The sequence below is a fragment of the Mollisia scopiformis genome, assembly GCF_001500285.1.
Source record: "Mollisia scopiformis unplaced genomic scaffold LY89scaffold_13, whole genome shotgun sequence".
NCBI classification, from domain to species: domain Eukaryota; kingdom Fungi; phylum Ascomycota; class Leotiomycetes; order Helotiales; family Mollisiaceae; genus Mollisia; species Mollisia scopiformis.
The window spans coordinates 21,134-37,621 of NW_017263593.1; the positions used below are offsets into that span (position 1 = coordinate 21,134).

Consider the following 16,488-nt stretch of genomic DNA (forward strand, 5'->3'; position numbering starts at 1 on the left):
ATTCGAAAAGTCGAAAACTAAGCTTGTTTATTTGCTATTCCTATTTTTAGCTATCTGCTAATATTATGATTATTCTCTTAATCGAAGTACTGCTTGCGGAGCTGTGGCTTTTCGAAGTCGAATTGTTCCACAACTTTGTGTTTGCTAAGAATCTCCCTGTTTTTCTCTGGTATTGTCAGTGGGTATAGTGACCACACCGAATTGTCCTTGTAACGCCCAGGGAATGCGGTCTCCAGCAATTTGTAGAGTACTCCGCCTTGAACTTTTCCAAACGAGGACGATGCGATATGGAATCTATGTGTCTGGTTAGCCTATCTGTTTCAAAAGAACGATGCTGAAGATGAAAGCGACATGGCCATGAAAATAACCTACCCCCATTCTGTTAGATTGTCAGGAGTGTAGTCGGTGGTGTAGAAACGGTCACCCCTGCATAATGCCACAGCATCTGCAAGAATAGCAACTGAGATCGTGACTCCAGGGCAGAGGCCTGATCCTGGAAACCATGGTTTCTTTGTTTCTTCAGCTTGTATACCAGGATAGAATTCGATATCATCGGGCTCGGGATAAAGTTCTGATACCATGCATGATCAGCATCTGTTTATCATTGCCACATAGCACTTACAAGCTTTGGCAACAGCTGGATCGGGGTTGACATCGACTTCTAGCATCAGCAAGTGTATCGGAGAATGTTAGGAGCCCATACGGAAAGTCTTGTGAGGTGTGAGATTGAATTTTTCCCGGACCTCGTTTAAAGTTGCAACGCCCCATTGACGCTGAGTCTCGATGCCTAATATTTCGATTGGTCTCATGAGAAGTGGGGTGCTCTTTGCCCCGAATGCAGCTTGATCGAGAGTGTCAGAAGTAGTGAGGTACTGTAGAAGAGTAGCTTACCTGCTGGGCTCTCTGTAGTATGGTTGAGAATATTAATTAGACTATCATCTGCGAAAGCGCCATTTGACAATCTCTCGATACCTCCGAATGTTCGTTGGGAGGGCTCAACGAGGAGGATCCCCTCAGCCCATCTGCGAGCGCCCAGCATGAAGTCACCCGCACTCAAAGTTTCTGCACGATTTTAGTACTTGGTATAAGCGGGATGAGGTTGAGCTCACTCGGGTTGTAAGTCTCCCCAAACACCTCTCTCATGAAATTATTTGTCCAGTTTTCATTGGCAGTGTTGATGGTTGCATGCCAACGATAGACCAGGTTGAATTCCACGCTGACCTGGTTACCGACAGCTTTGGGCACATTCAAGTGTGGGAAATCCAAGCGAGGATCCAGACTCCAGTCTGACTCGACATTGGAGGTGTTTTGATTCAAATTGAGAATTGCTCGAATATAATCATGTAGAATTATATTAACGTAGAGACCACAAGTAATCCTAGGAAGCACTGTCAAGACCCGAAAATGAATTGCATAGCACGGGTACATACAATCTTCCATGTTGGAATGAGTCGTTGTCTCTCGTCTTGAGGGCGGCTAGTTCTGCATCACTCCCCGAGACTAGCCCTCTGGGAAGGCTAAAGCGACCGCCTTCGTTGATTCGAGCCAACTCTACAACCACATGATTGTGGAATCGGTTGAATGCAACAATGAAAGCGCAGACACCAGGGGGTTGGCCCAACAGCCTATATTCGGCAAAAGTGTCCTTTTTGAGAAGACCATCTTTGAATTCTCTAACGGTATCTTGCGATACTTGATCGTGACCGTATAAAGGAGCTAGATCAAGGTAGGAGGAGCCCTTCGCGCGGGTCTGATCTCTTTCATCGGTGTGGAAGACATCTATTTATTCTCTCGTTAACCCCCGAGATGATACATTTGGCTAAGAATGGCCATTACCATGAATTATAATGGTTGCCAAGAAGAACAACATCTTGAGATACCATTCGGATGAGTCCTAGGCGGTCCAGTTCGCAGCAATAACTCTTTTCCAGGTCAGCATGCCCCAGAAATTTGATCAGGGGGCTACGAACTGTCGAAGACGTCCGCAGGATCTGGTGGCTGGGCAAGCTTCGGGCGTCTTGCTTGAGTCGTTCTGGCATAGCGACTGCCAGCAGCACCCAGCGAAGGATTATTAGGATTCTGAAAGGTGCTTTTAGCAAGTGTGACCACAAAGTTCCTCCTTGTTCAGACATTCTTCCCATGTTGAAGAGGTTTGTCCAATTTGGTGTAAAGAGATCAGTCAGAGATGAGCAACGAGATATTACTCACATTGTTAGACCCGTTGGCGCTACGATATCGTGAATCGCTGTCGATGGTAATCACCGAGTCGGGCCCATGACCTAAGAGGTCTCGAGGTGGATGATCTAGCTGGTACCATAATTTCTTGATCAAATATCCCGTAGCTAGCTCCCTTGCCTTGTAGGAATTTGGCAGAGCTGACAGCATCTGAACAACCTTCTCGACCTATATATGTCGTATTTTAGCACATGTATCCGCGCAAAGATTAAAGACGAATGGCATACAAATCATTTCCCCTTCGGATTCATTCCCCCCTTGAGGGCAAACTTTGTAATGTCATGGAGGACCTTCGCAATGTGGGGCTCATGCTCTTCTTCATGGACTTTATCCATAGCAGAAGCAAGCTCATCGTGGTGAAACTGAGATTCTTGGGAAGCCATGGCCGACGTGTAAAAATCGAAAGACGAGCGGGATCAAGACTGAGATATTTCGAGTTCAATATGGAAGGGAGCGAAGGATAGAGAGATGCAAGGTTTGTAGGTGGCTCGTTGTGGCTAAGGAAAGGTAGGTGAAGTTGTCGAAAGCAGAGAATCATGATATAGTTAGGTAGGTAGGTATCTATCGCAAGTGAGAAGTGAGAAGGAAAGGTGCGTACCTTCCTAGGTAGGTAGGAGCCAGCGTCCAATAGCATGTGATCATCGACCGTAGAGATCGGGATACCTTGCAAGGCTCTTAGAAAGAAGTACCCGAGACGAGTAAATTGATAAATCGGCACTTGGATCTTCAGACCACCACATCAGAAAACAAAGAAATCAAGTCGAGATCTTGGAACATTGTACATGTCAGATACGTGATCTACAGATCTGTGTCATTCTTGTAACTGCTCCTCGGACTGCTGCAACGAAGAGAATTTGCAAGCCGGTTCGTTACCTGTTCGGCTAGACCCTCAAGTAGATAGGAAAGAAGATGGAAAATGAAGTGAACATAGTTGAGCGCCATGGAGAATACACTCCATCTTTTGTCTCGGTCTATGATAACAGTGAGATGCAAACTTATTTTCAGGACATCAAGCTACTACCCTCGGTGTCCAGACTTAGGTTATATCAGAGCTGGACATGAAGCAGCAAGCACCGCGCTTCCATATCCTGCTCTGCTTAACAAAACGAATGAAATCAAGAAGTGAAAATTGACACAGATAGAGAGCAAGAAGATATACAGAAGTGCACCTTGTGGGTTCACTTAAATCCCAATGCGGTGACATGCGTCATTATGACAAGCTGACAAGAGAACCAGGAGGCGGCAGGTCTAGACCTAGAAGACATTTTGGAGCCGTTTCAAAGGATCCACACCTATTCGTTCGAGATAAAATGGGTTCAATATTGCTAGTCAGCCAGGCAAAGAACATCAATTGAACCAATGGCACTGATAGCTTCTAATAATTTGCCGCTACAATATCTCATTGTTATACGACCACGACGTGAGTAACATATCTCCGATGCTTAAGTAAGTCGCATTAAGGCCAGGCACAGACCACACTAGGAACGCCATGGCCATGCCATGCTCTGCTCTCTACCTTCTGTCTTATCTCCCCTCTATCTATCACATCACAAGCTTGTCTTGCCTACGGTTCGGCGAGACCGAATTGTCCTCTATATGAACCGACGTTTCCACATACAGAAGTCTGGTATCCGGCTTGGGCAATGAAGATACAGGATCGCAAATGTTGATGCAAGATGCACGCGACAGCAGTATCGGCGAAGAAGCCTGATGTGAAAAGGCGACCACATCGCAAGGTTAGAAGTGGCTGTTTAACCTGCAAAGTAAGTTTTCACTTCTTCCCTACAACCATTGCAATTGCATTCTGAACCCACTCTTTTCCTCCAGATACGGCGTGTTAAGTGCGACGAACTCAGACCTTTCTGCGCTCGGTGTATCAAATTTGGAATTCGCTGCGACGGTTATGCATCTCCAAAGGTTGCCAAAGGAGTCCCGCCAACAAGGGCAAATATACTTCCGAAACATCCTTACTCGATTCCTCTCTATAAAGGGCCTGCTCTGATGCGATTCGAAGATGAGGACGAGTCCAGGTATTTCGAAGTTTTCAGCACGAATACAGCATACGAGATATTCCCTAACATTGAAATGGGGAGGTTACGGACCATCTTCCTCCAAGCATGTGACGCTAAGAAGTTCATTCGACAAGCCGCTATTGCATTGGGAGCCTTGGATGTGACATCCCAAGCATCCCGTCCTCCAAGCCACACGCGCTATGCTGCTCGCAGTAATTTCAACAATCCTCCAAATCGTCATTATCAATATGCACTCAAAGAATATGCCCATGCGATCAAATGCGCCCAAATGGATGGAGAGAACGACTTCCGAACGGCATTGATGACTTCTCTGGTCATCCTGTCCTTTGAGGGATGGTTAGGCAATCACGAAGTAGCAGTCCAGCAAATCAGATTAGGAACAAGGTTATTGAAGGAGGTAAGACGACATACTGTACTGGATTGCTGTGCTATTATAGAGCAATTCGGGAGACGGCAGTTGTCTTGGGAGCATGATTCTCGTTTGTTAATGTGTCTTGGCTCCAGACATAGTTTCCGGCTTACAGAGCTCCACCGTAACTCTTAGCGTCTTCCTGTAATACTGTATTAACTGGTTGCAGTGGAAGGAACGGCGTAGAGAAAAAAGTGCACCGGGATCTTCACTGTTGGCAGCTAGCGACGACGAGAATGTTCTTTCACACGTATTCACTCGTCTCTCCATTCAACTGAGGTCGGCCACGCTTCCACTCCCATCGGTTTCTTCCGAACTCCCACCACTGAGAATCGATGACCCAGAAAAGTCCGAGCGAATGCCAGAGTCATTCAGCGATCTCACGGAGGCGGGTAAATTCTATGGCAACATCGTAAGATTTGCTGTAACTTTCGTGGCCCAGTAGGTGAAATTCTGCCCTCGTTGTGTATTTTTTCTGGGACCCGAGCTCCTTAGGACCATCCTATGGGCAAATACTCGAAAGACTATGGTTTTCAACTCCTCGGTTGATGAGTTCCTCGGCTCCCATATCTGCGTCAGAAGTGTATTCTGATTTATCTGTAGGGGATTACCACGGATTGCAGGAGCCAGCAGCCTTACTGGAGCCTATCAAGTTGGGGTCGCCACCGGAAATCAAATACCAGACGATGTCGCTAAAGCACAAGCCACTCTAACAAAGAGTCTCCATCGATGGATGAAAGCCTTTGCTTGGTTGAGAAGCAATCGCAAATTTCAGACTCTTGCTGAGAAGAAGGCCTCGATAACCCTTGAATTACAAATGAAAGCTACATATATGGGTGCCATTAAATCCCTCGCACAGGATGAGCTAGTGTTCGACGCTTATCATGACATCTATAGAGACATTGTCAACCTCTCAGAGGCGCTTTTAAACTGCTCTAATACTTCAAGAGTCCCTAAATTCTGCTTCGATTCCGGTGTAGTAATTCCTCTGTACGTCTATCATCATTTTAAGTTTCATGTCCTGTGAATCTGGCACTCTTCCAAACCTGTGCTAGCTATACTTCAACAAAGATGGAACTAATTTCTCAATAGTTGGTTTACAGGTCACAAATGCCGGGATCCAATTCTTCGGCGGAAGGTCATTTCATTGCTTCTGTCCTATCCAAGAAGAGAGGGAGTCTGGTAAGTCTTGAGTTATCGTAGAATTACTCCCTTTAGTCACTATCTCTGGAGTTGAGACTCCTGATGCACTGCAAGACATGCATACCCTCTCCAGCATTTTCGGCTTCGGAAGCTAAATCTGAAACTTTAATTAGGGATAGTGTCTTTGCCGGTCTAGTTATCGAGTGCCTGAGAGCTTTTGAAGAAGAATACATGAAAGACGGGGAAGTGCCTGGGTGGGCAAGAATACGCAACACTAGCTTCGACGTCGATTTAAAGAAACGTGTAGTAGAGGTAAAATGCCAGCAGCGTATGTCCGCGACTTCCGACGAGGTTGTGCTTAGACGAAGAACTGTAGATTATTATGTTCACACTGGTGTCACCTTGGAACAGGTGGGGGCAGTCATTGCATAACAGCGACGACTCGGAAGGGCTATCAGCCTGCTCGCGCTCGCACCCTTCCGGTCGCCATTCCGAAAATATACCCTATTGTCCTTTTCGTCTTCATCTGCTTCTTTTCAACCTTGAGCTGAAAGAAGCCACAGTAGCGCGCTTCACTACTTCGGCATGTCAGACCTGCATCCCGATTATTTAACCCTTCGGGTGTTTGAACCTGAATGTTGAATACCCGAGAGCATTTGTGCCCCTATCTCGAGGTCTATTGTTGGAGGAATGCCATCTGCGTGCGCAAGTATCTAGGGAGATACCCCATGAAGTCAAAGTTGTGGACGCAATTATTTTGTAGTAGTGCACTACGGAAATATTTTTCGAGCCGAATCGGCCAACCTTAAATGTTCAGATGAAACAAACCGTTGTTTTGAAACATGCAACTACAAAAGTCACACTCGGGCATTGGCCGTCTCTCCTTATCACACAGATGAGCAAGGCTCACTACAGAAACTGGCTCCAACAATGTTCATCTGGTGTGTGTGTGTGTGTGTGTGTGTGTGTGTCACGGCTGCGTCGTTGCTATCATGATCCAGGCTGCAGATTCTAGCATGAAGGACGCACATATATACCTAGGTAGATTCCTTCTTGCAACTCAAGTCCTCAATTCGCATCGCTCTCTTACGTTCCACATCTTCACCTTTTTCCTTGCTTCTTTCCTCGGACACTCCTTTATCCAGTTACCTTTCTATTCAAACATTCTTTACCAACCAATCTTTACCAACCAATTATCTTCGTCATGAAGACACTTTATATTGTCTTTGCTTCTGTAGCGCTCTCCAGCCCACTGCTTGAGAAGCGCTACGACCTTGACCACAATGGAATCCTAGATTGGTGTTATACAGATGGGGACGTTGTATCTTGTCTCCTCTCCGAAGCCAGCTACGTTTGGACCACCTTCACTGCTACTATGTCCACCCAGGCCATCGCGACTCCTATATCTACCGCTGCATCCATTACGACGACGCCAGCTTCATTTGTAGTCAGCACAGCATCCCCGTCACTCCCAACTGGGACCCTCCCATCTCCTGATGCATGGGCAAAAGATAACAGCACTAGGTGGCATGTTTCTGATGTCGGTAGTATCTACAGTACGTCGAATCCCGCGCTTGCTTGATGTTGATCCTAGGAGTTGAGCTTCTCGAAATTATCCTTGGAAGTCACTCGTCAGGAAATATTTGACTCACTCCCTCGGATGAGCTCCTCAGCTCCTAGACTTCTATCTAAAGTAGATACTGATCATCTATAAAGGCAGCACCCTGGCTCGTCTAGGATGGGACAATGGTCGCACGTCTGTTCTTAACAACACCCCTTTCTGGAACTTTGGCGACGTACTTTCTCTCGATGGCTTGCAAGATGGTTTCTCGACAGGCCCTGCGTGTACGATCTTCTCTTTTCCACTGTTCACTCCTGATAGAATACTTCTTGAAAATAAATGGCTACCAATCTTCCCTCGTTGTTTCCCCTGTGGATGAAACGACTGACCGAGACTCCCTTAGTCTATGGCACGCCAGACGATATTCTCCGCGTTGATATGAAGAACGTAACCAATGTTCTCGACCTCCTCTTCTGCCCACCAGCTGCCTCAGATCCAACTCCCGAATCTCCAACACCTTTCTGGGGCCTCAGGTACGAGTCGTCTCTACGCATTTCTCGCTTACTCTGACCGCGAACCTCATCACCATATCTGGCAGTCCATGCAACTCAAATTCCTGCCCCCTTTCTTACCAGATCCCAACATCCTCTCCTTTCGTCTCCCGCCAAGTTAAAAAAGCCCAACTGACCATTATACAGCACCAGCAATGTTGCAGAGGTCTCTCCGGGTCTTGGAATAGGCTTTGTGTGGGAAATATGGAGAGACACGACTGGTCTAACTCAAGATCGAGGACTGGGCATGTACCGAGCGACCCTTGGTCCCGAACTCCCCATCGCGAATCGGACGGGTTCTTTGATTGCTGGTCTAGACGCACTACCCGTAGGCATCAGTAAAGAACCCCCCCCCACCTTCGTTCATGTCCTTCTTTCTCAATGAGGTTACTTTTCTGGCTTGTGTTTTCAAATAGAGACCAAGTACTGATTTGTTCTAGTGACTGTGCTGAGTGCTGAAGGATACATTTATACATACTCCAACAAAAATGGAACGGGTATTGTAGTGGGAAGAGCCAAAGTTGAACAAGTATTTAACGCCGATGCTTATGAATTTTTGAGCCTGGATGGAAGTTGGATCAACGGAATCCCGAGCAAAGCGACCGCAGATGATAGTTATGGGGTGCAGGGTGCAGTTCACAGTGATGGACAGGGAAGTATTGTCTGGAGCAACTACTTTGAACAATATTTGTTGTTCACTGGGCGGTATGGGAGTGCGATTATGTTCTATGCGAGCGAGACACGTATGTACAAATCCTGCCTATCTGCCCTTTCACAGAGAGCGAGCTCCTGAACTCCGTCTGCCTAGCCATGAAGGGGTGTCCCAAAAAGCTTGACTCACCATCTTACCTTGAAAGTCTTTACTAACCTCCTCTAGCATATGGGCCGTTTACTGGACCGGTTGGATCCCTCCCTCGTTGCAAACTTCATGCTTTGAGAAATATCACTGGCTAATTACTTGCTGTGTAGTATAACATCGAGACCATCCCAGGGTACGGCGTGAACGTGCATCCTTTTTGGAGCCCAGATGGCAGTCACAAGACTCTCTATGTAAGCAGTGGGATTGGGAACATTATACATGTGTATAAAGTCGAATTTGATTATTGAGAGTCAGATAGGTGTTCGACCCAGAGACGTAGATGGTAGTCGATCATAACTTGCTGGGCACCCACTCGGGTTTCGTCTTGGTCGCAAAAGCCTTCAATCCAATCCTCATATTCTCTCCCGAGAACAGACTTTTCTCATACCTGTCTGCCACCAATCTCCTTGCCTCTTCTACACTGGCAACTTCCCACGCTTCTCTAAGTCCAGCTCGTGTAACAACCACGGCATCAGGTGACAGTGTACAGATCTTTGCGGCCATCTCTATAGCTTCATCAAGAACACTTTCTCTGGTCTCGGAGATCTTGTTGATGAGATTGAACTTTAATGCTTCCTCGGCCGTGAGTTTTCGATTGGTCAACGCGATTTCTGAAGCCAAAGGAAGCCCAACATTTCGAACGAGGCGAGGTAAGCCTCCAGCAGCGGCGTATAGACCAACCTGTGCTTCTGGAAGACCGAATGTCGCCGTTGGAGAAGCAACTATAAGGTCGCTATGCAAGCAAACCTGGATCAGCATAGTTTTTTGGTGACTTCACGTGCACACTGACCAATTCAAGCATATCTCGAAGCCTCCCCCCAGTGCAAACCCATTCACGGCCGCAATGATAGGCTTCTTTCCTTTTCTTCGAGAAATCCCAGCAAACCCACTCGGGGGGTGTCCTCTCCCGCCCCGTCCGGTCGGATCCGCCGAGAATGATGGAGCCGACTTTGCACTATTAAGTTCGATGAGATCTTGTCCCGCGCAGAAGGCTTTAGGTCCAGAGCCGGTAATGATAGCGACACGGAGAGAAGGCTCGTTATCGTACCAAGTAAATATGGCATCCGCTTCGTAATGTGCTGGGTAAGGCAGGCTGTTCATTGCCTGTGGTCGTGATATGGTCACTACCATAATACCAGGACGAGGATACGAGAGGGATAAGGACGATGATTTGGGGGGATCGAATTGAAAATTGTGAGGCATCTTGTTGGTTCTGATAAGTATTTGATATGTGAGGATGAGAAGTTGAGAAGCTGGTGGAAGTTCGAGTTGGGTTGGAGTGAGATGTAGTGGTGTCAGGTAGAATCCGGGGAAGCGAGGCGAGACATTCAGGGGTTCGTTGCCGGCCCCGCTGCCCACCTGCATCAACCGAGGTCTACCGTAAAAGGGTTGAGTATGACACAAAGTCTTGCTGCCTTCGGTGCTGCAATATTTATTCGTGAGCACATCAACGTTTAGCAAACACCTTACGCACAGCACACTCCGCAAGTCTAAACCTCCCCATCGAGCAAATTGCGACGGTTTCCAGACTCTGATAGAAGTTTCGAACTCAGTCCAATGAGTCTAATATGGAGCCTGCTGCACTTCGACATCACTTACCTTGCTAAAAGACAAGTCAGACTTGTTCGAAATGAGCGTCAATGGTTCAGGAACTCATGCACGGAAAGAAGTAACATTCTACCTATCATCCTAGTGAGAATATAGTACAACTCATGCGCCATCATTTTCTCCGTCCGGGAACACCTCTCTGAAGGCTTTCAGATTCGGACCATCGTCAAATATCGCGAAGATAACCTCGTCGATACCTTCCACACCCTTTCTCTTCTTGTCCCCAAGAAGTACGTTTCTGAACATCTTGGCGACTTCCTCCGGTGGATTACGATATGCTCCGCATCCCAGTGCCCCAGCCACAATTCTTTTGATTCCCTTCTCTGCCATAACTTGAAAGATCAACCTGATTTTCTCCAACATAAGATCCTTGTCCTGCGGATACTCATAGATCAATCTCGTCCGATCAAGATTCCACTTCAGTTCAGGTTGCTTCAAAGCGGCCACCGAGATCACATCCGTGAAGAACCATTCTGATTTGGGTAAGTCCTTCATATCTGAGCCTCGGAAGACGAGGACATCTGGGCTGTAGATGGCAGATAGTTCTGGGATGCGGTAGTAAGATGGCTTGAGTGAGTAGTAGAGAGTTGAACGCACACAAAGAGCTTCTTCCTGGGCAAGGGCACCATTCATGAATCCTCCACCGGGAGAGTAGCTCGAGGCCATGTTAAGAGTTCCAACACGAGGGGGATCTTTGGAGCTTGTGTCTTCGGCAAGCAGGTCCTTGACGGCATCGTAAGTGTCAGACTGGACTACGCGAGTTCTCGGGTGGGTGGACGATGTAGCTGATACTGGTGTTGGCGATTCAGCCAGTTGTGTCTCCTCCATGTCATTCGAGACGTCCTTGACGGTTTGCTGAGATGTTGAGGTGGGTGATTTCGTATGTTTTGTCGATGCTGGAGAATCTCGCAGTCTGGAAGTGTCGAGGAGAGAATAGGAGACTAGCTCTGAGCTATTGGCGCCTTCATGGGCACGAGAGTTTGTCTTCAGGATATGTGGTATCAAGGTATTCACCGTCTCCTTGGCCAGTTTGGCGCGTCCGGCTTTATTCAACATGACTGCGCGGTAGGCGAACGCGATGGTTTGAAAGGCGATAGCAGAAGTAATCCACCAGAAGCAAGGTACGTAGAGCAGGATATCTGGTGTTGATAGTTGAGTTGATTTTCGACGTCTGTAGGCAGGGTCTCAGGAAACGGATTGGATTGGACTGGACTTCCCATCTAGGCTTCCATGAGACGCGTGCCGGTCTTGAGCATCACAGATGAACCAGTGGACATGAAAGGGAAGTAGTTTCTGCTCGAGGCTTCCACGATAACGCCTTTTCAGATTGATGAAACCTACATTTGTACTGTAGTCGTAGCTCACCTGAAAGGGAGAAGCCTTGCGCCTTCCTAAATGTAGCCAATCAGAAGCCGCTAAAATCTGGCCCAAAGTTTTGTTGCACATCGCACAGGTCATTTAGAGGGTGCCCAGCTATCACACAACGAGCAGACTTTATCAACAGCTTGGAAAAACCAAACGATAATTGCAATTATGGCCAGCCAATCAGAAGCCAGCAATCTTTAGCGCTGTTTTCGATGGGAATATGGCAGAACTCAAGAACTTGCGCGCTCAGTGAATCCTCGAGACCTCAGGTATCAACTCCTCCTCGGGCGGCCAGCCAGCAACGGCGTTTTCACAAGCCAAATTAATTCTCGCCCCAGCCCAGCCCACGGTTCCACCGCAGACCCCAAGCTCGCCTCGCCTGCAGAAATGATGCACGAATGAGGAAATGCATCGTGTGCTGGCCCTGCGCAAGAGAACGTCGTACCTGCTGATCCGGTCATGGGGAAGGATAGGTACACAGGTACCTATCATCTTGGTTGATGAGGGTTTGCGGCATTACTCTACTGGCTGGCTGGCTGGTTGGCTGTGGTCCCATGTTCGCACAAAAGGGAAATTGAGGTTTTACTCAATTGATTTTGTGGTTGCTCAAAAGACTGTCTGTCAAACAAACAAACAATGACGGAATGCTTTAATGTTCTTTATCCATGCGTGCGTGCATAATGCAGTCACAAATGCCGCTTGTCTATTCCCTGCTCGTCTGTTCTCGACCAACAACGCACTCACACTCGTACTTCGAAAGTAGATCTTGCTTCGCCTTTTGCCTTTCAAGCATTGTTTGCCCAGTCGAAATTCGTCCCTTCCCCACGAGAGACATTTCTTTGGGTCCAGCGTGATCGTGACCACGACAATTAATCTGCTACCAAGTACCTAGCTAGCTAGGTACTCGAGTACTGGCCGCATTGCATACCTAGGCAGGCATGGGACAGGGTGGCAGAGCTAGGTAAGTGTTGTGCTCCCCGCTCATAGACTACAAACTACAAACCCTCAACAATCCGCCCCTCGCCAGATTCCTACTCCCACAATCCACAAAACACAATTGGACATCGCAGCAGGGACAACATACTTCAACCTCTCGCAACGACGATTCAAGGCGGGCCTCAACTCCGCCATCATCGTCGCAATGAGTACGCCAGCTGTAGCCAGTACCAATGGTGATGGCCTTCGGGAGCGCATAGTCGCACATGCGGAGAACGGATCCTTAGCCTCCAGTAGTGGGGAGAACACCCCGCGAAATGATGAATTGGAGGCAGAAAAGTCGAAGAAAACTTTTGGCAGAACTCCAGATGGCACCAGTAAGTCGTGTTGCCTGGGGCAGAGCAAGAATGGACAAGTGGCTCACCGCGGCATACAGTCTTCACCGTACCGCAAACCCATGATATGGTCTCCCAATTACTCGATCCTCGACAGCCTAAGAACCTTTCCGATGCGATCGTCATAGCCATACTCTGCATGCACATAGCTGCTCTATACCTATTGCCTTCCTTCCTCAAGCGTCCTGGCTTTGCAGTCATTTTCCTCTTCTGGCGAGGCTGCTACAATGTCGGAATAGGGTATCTTCTACAAATCCAGTCGAACCACCGACGCCTAGTAGCATGGGCCAAGAGGTTCAATCTCTTTGAGGATCCCAGTACTGGAAAGAATCCTCGTCCGTGGCTGTACAAACTGATGAAACGCGAACTGGAGACCAAGATCCCAGAAGATTATAAATTTGAGGAAGCCCCAATTGAGTACAACACATGGCTCGTCTTCCGCAGAGTTGTGGACTTGATTCTGATGTGTGACTTCACTTCCTACTGTTTATTCGCTATTGCGTGTGGCGGTCGTCCCGAGGGAGAAGGTCCTGCTATGTACATCGCGCGGTGGGCTACAGGCATCATTCTGGTGGGCTTCAATCTCTGGGTCAAACTAGATGCCCACCGGGTGGTCAAGGATTACGCTTGGTACTGGGGTGACTTCTTTTACTTGATCGATCAAGCCTTGACGTTCGATGGTGTTTTTGAGATGGCGCCTCACCCAATGTACTCTGTTGGTTATGCAGGCTACTACGGCATCTCCATGATGGCGGCTAGTTACAATGTTCTCTTTATCTCGATCATTGCCCACGCAGCACAGTTCGCCTTTCTCATTTACGTAGAGAACCCTCACATCGAGAAGACATACAATCCACCACCACCTAGAAAGCGAGAGCTGCAGCCAAACCAAAGCGACACTCTATTGGCGACCACCACAGCCACTACAAGTAGGGAGAGTCTCGATAGTCCCGAGCCGTCTGGAACAGTGTCACCGTTCCCTCCCGTTACGTCTCAACCACTGTCCGTACATGATCTAATCGGTCTTAGAAATATCGACTTGTTCCGCATAACTGATGTTTCTGTGCTTTTACTTCAGTTAGGAATGATCATTATCACCGCTGCCACACCGACTACGCCTTTGTCCCAGGCTATGTTCGTATTGAACGCTTGTTTGTGGCGATTGTGGTATGCTGTCGGTCTCGGCTCAATCCTCAAGCAACAGTCGGACAACAAACTTTGGACTCGCCATTTCCTCAAGTTTGGTGAAGGCACAGAAGAAGCCTGGAGACAGTGGAAAAGCATGTACCACGTGAGTATGACCATGTGCTATGTGAGTTTCATTGCAGCAGCATGGAAGATGTATTCCTTTCCAGCAGATTGGAATTACGGACTCGTTCTCCTGAAGCATGTGGTCGGAGCAGGACTAGTTGCGCTGCAAGTCTGGACAGCCGTCAGTATCTACGAATCTCTTGGCGAGTTCGGCTGGTTCTTTGGAGACTTCTTCTTTGACCACCGTCCCAAACTGACCTACAGTGGAATCTACCGGTATCTCAACAACCCTGAGCGTATCATCGGGTTGGCGGGTATTTGGGGAGCTGTTCTCATTACATGGAGCCCCGCCATATTCTTCCTCGCCCTCCTCAGTCATGTTGTGACCCTCGGTTTCATTCAATTCGTGGAGAAGCCGCATATGCAGAAGCTATATGGTAGAAACTTACGAACTGAAGCTGGGCTGACCAAGAGCATTCGAAGATCGCTCCCACCTCCGTTGAAGAAGTTCCAAGGCAACTTAGACAAAGTCTTGGGTGATACCACACACTTTGTGGAAGATTTCCTTGATGCAGCACGACCAAAGCTTGCATCCGGCGTCTCTACTATTGTCAGAGATACAACTGCTCTGTTCAGTCAATATCCAGCCAGACTTACTCTTACTAAGCTGGCACCCGACCTGGCTGGCTTTGATCCTCGTGATTATTCCATCGAGGTTGAGGGTACTCAGTCTTCGATAACTGCTCTGAGTGAGCGCACAACTGGAAAGGAAGGTCTCTCAGCAAGATTTCCCCGGCAAAGAGACGACGGATATGAACCTCTTTCTTTCGAGTACGGTGCCCCCATCAAAGTCAAGTGGAAGGCACCGGTCAACCACAGCAAAAGTGACTGGGTCGGACTCTATATGGTAGCGGACAATGCTTCTCGAGAAGTCACCCGCGTTTCTTCTGCTGGTCGCTGGGTAGCAACTGTTCCCAACGAATATGAGTCTGGTCCAGGCAACAATGGCATTTTGGTCTCCAACAAACTCGTCAAAGGCGCGAAGCGTGAGGATGGGACTACATGTGATTTCATGTATGGTGAAATGCTGTTCGAAGGTGACAAACTATGGTGGACTCAGGGCGTCTTTGAATTCCGATATCACCACGATGGCAAGCACAATGTGATGGCGATCTCACTACCTTTCGAGAATCGCATCCCACGCTTCGACGAGTACGACGAGACACATATGGATGCAAATGGACTAGTTCGCTCTGCTGTTCAAGACGCATTGCTCCCCGTGGTCAAGAATTGTTTCGATCGTGATCCCGAGATTGCACCAAACACAGTTGAGGAGAGCTTTGGCAGCCTGGTGGAAAGAGATGGAAAGTATGCCAAGAGAGTGGTCTATGCAGTCCACCAGATGTTCGCCCTTGAGCTTGCACCTGGAGTTGTAAATGCCGACGGGAATGTCAAGAAGTTGGCTTGGCGTATTTGTGTTGCTAAGCAAGCTCTGGTATGTTGGACATATTCTACTCATGATGCTTGACAATATTATTTTTCCTGTTTACAAGATAGGTCGCTGATCACCACTAGGCCCCATACAGTATGTCTCATTCCAGAGGCACAACTACACCAACGGGAGAGGGAGAGAAGTGTTGAGTGGTGCATTAGAGGGGTGGTTTAGAGAGACATGATGGTTGCGAAGTTACGGAGATACCCTTCATTGGTGCATTGTTTTGTAGCTTTGATTTCATGCATAGCGGTGGGAGAGACCTTTGCATTAGGGTTAGGAATATGAAAAGTGTTACATTTCTTCAGCGTTTATTGATTTTTGGTGATTTTCTTGTCACACACATACCCGATGATGTGATCAAGTCACAATTGATTATGAGACATGTCGAAACTAGGCAACGGCGTATATCTCGTGTGATCTTCCCTCTCCTTCGAGATGCTCGATGGCAATGCTAACCTCAATCTCGCTTGTTAGGGGGTACACTTCTCGCCTAGACGAGTAAGCGAGTGTTTCGGTCACCTTGCTGCAAACGACAGCTTGGCAACTGAGAGTCTTCATGGACTTTAACATATCGTAGGATAGATGGCACTCCTCTCGTATTCATTAGCCAGTCTAGTTCATTTCCTATGCATGAAAATAGATCATGC

At 47.8% G+C, this 16,488-nt stretch overlaps 6 protein-coding genes across 6 annotated transcripts; 3 read left to right on the plus strand and 3 right to left on the minus strand.

The window, feature by feature from the left end:
• Positions 1 to 34: 34 nt before the first annotated feature.
• Positions 35 to 2,618, minus strand: LY89DRAFT_782422 (heme peroxidase; the record flags this gene model as incomplete). The annotated part of the gene is made up of 10 exons (XM_018222578.1): positions 35 to 294; positions 373 to 571; positions 704 to 841; positions 892 to 1,062; positions 1,110 to 1,378; positions 1,431 to 1,779; positions 1,881 to 1,922; positions 1,971 to 2,079; positions 2,209 to 2,403; positions 2,526 to 2,618. The coding sequence occupies 10 exons, from the start codon at positions 2,616 to 2,618 to the stop codon at positions 78 to 80; spliced, it is 1,782 nt and encodes a 593-aa protein (XP_018070470.1). The 3' UTR covers positions 35 to 77.
• Positions 2,619 to 3,763: 1,145 nt separating this feature from the next.
• Positions 3,764 to 6,326, plus strand: LY89DRAFT_782423 (uncharacterized protein). Its single transcript, XM_018222579.1, has 6 exons — positions 3,764 to 3,998; positions 4,063 to 4,665; positions 4,847 to 5,118; positions 5,281 to 5,667; positions 5,770 to 5,859; positions 5,994 to 6,326. Exons 1-6 carry the CDS (start codon positions 3,912 to 3,914, stop codon positions 6,250 to 6,252), a joined length of 1,698 nt encoding a protein of 565 aa, XP_018070471.1. The 5' UTR covers positions 3,764 to 3,911; the 3' UTR covers positions 6,253 to 6,326.
• Positions 6,327 to 6,889: 563 nt separating this feature from the next.
• LY89DRAFT_75184 (uncharacterized protein) lies at positions 6,890 to 8,610 on the plus strand. Its single transcript, XM_018221238.1, has 5 exons — positions 6,890 to 7,376; positions 7,537 to 7,665; positions 7,785 to 7,914; positions 8,080 to 8,260; positions 8,373 to 8,610. The coding sequence occupies exons 1-5, from the start codon at positions 7,025 to 7,027 to the stop codon at positions 8,373 to 8,375; spliced, it is 795 nt and encodes a 264-aa protein (XP_018070472.1). The 5' UTR covers positions 6,890 to 7,024; the 3' UTR covers positions 8,376 to 8,610.
• Positions 8,611 to 8,647: 37 nt separating this feature from the next.
• Positions 8,648 to 10,082, minus strand: LY89DRAFT_685165 (enoyl-CoA hydratase-like protein). Its single transcript, XM_018215028.1, has 4 exons — positions 9,583 to 10,082; positions 8,902 to 9,525; positions 8,810 to 8,832; positions 8,648 to 8,675 (listed from the first exon to the last, which is right to left on the minus strand). The coding sequence occupies exons 1-2, from the start codon at positions 9,992 to 9,994 to the stop codon at positions 9,083 to 9,085; spliced, it is 855 nt and encodes a 284-aa protein (XP_018070473.1). The 5' UTR covers positions 9,995 to 10,082; the 3' UTR covers positions 8,648 to 8,675; positions 8,810 to 8,832; positions 8,902 to 9,082.
• A 367-nt stretch (positions 10,083 to 10,449) lies between these two features.
• LY89DRAFT_646481 (uncharacterized protein) lies at positions 10,450 to 11,764 on the minus strand. Its single transcript, XM_018211926.1, has one exon. The coding sequence runs from the start codon at positions 11,453 to 11,455 to the stop codon at positions 10,502 to 10,504; it is 954 nt and encodes a 317-aa protein (XP_018070474.1). The 5' UTR covers positions 11,456 to 11,764; the 3' UTR covers positions 10,450 to 10,501.
• A 681-nt stretch (positions 11,765 to 12,445) lies between these two features.
• LY89DRAFT_685166 (phosphatidylethanolamine N-methyltransferase) lies at positions 12,446 to 16,136 on the plus strand. The gene is made up of 3 exons (XM_018215029.1): positions 12,446 to 13,077; positions 13,137 to 15,841; positions 15,922 to 16,136. Exons 1-3 carry the CDS (start codon positions 12,906 to 12,908, stop codon positions 15,985 to 15,987), a joined length of 2,943 nt encoding a protein of 980 aa, XP_018070475.1. The 5' UTR covers positions 12,446 to 12,905; the 3' UTR covers positions 15,988 to 16,136.
• The last annotated feature ends 352 nt before the right edge of the window (positions 16,137 to 16,488 follow it).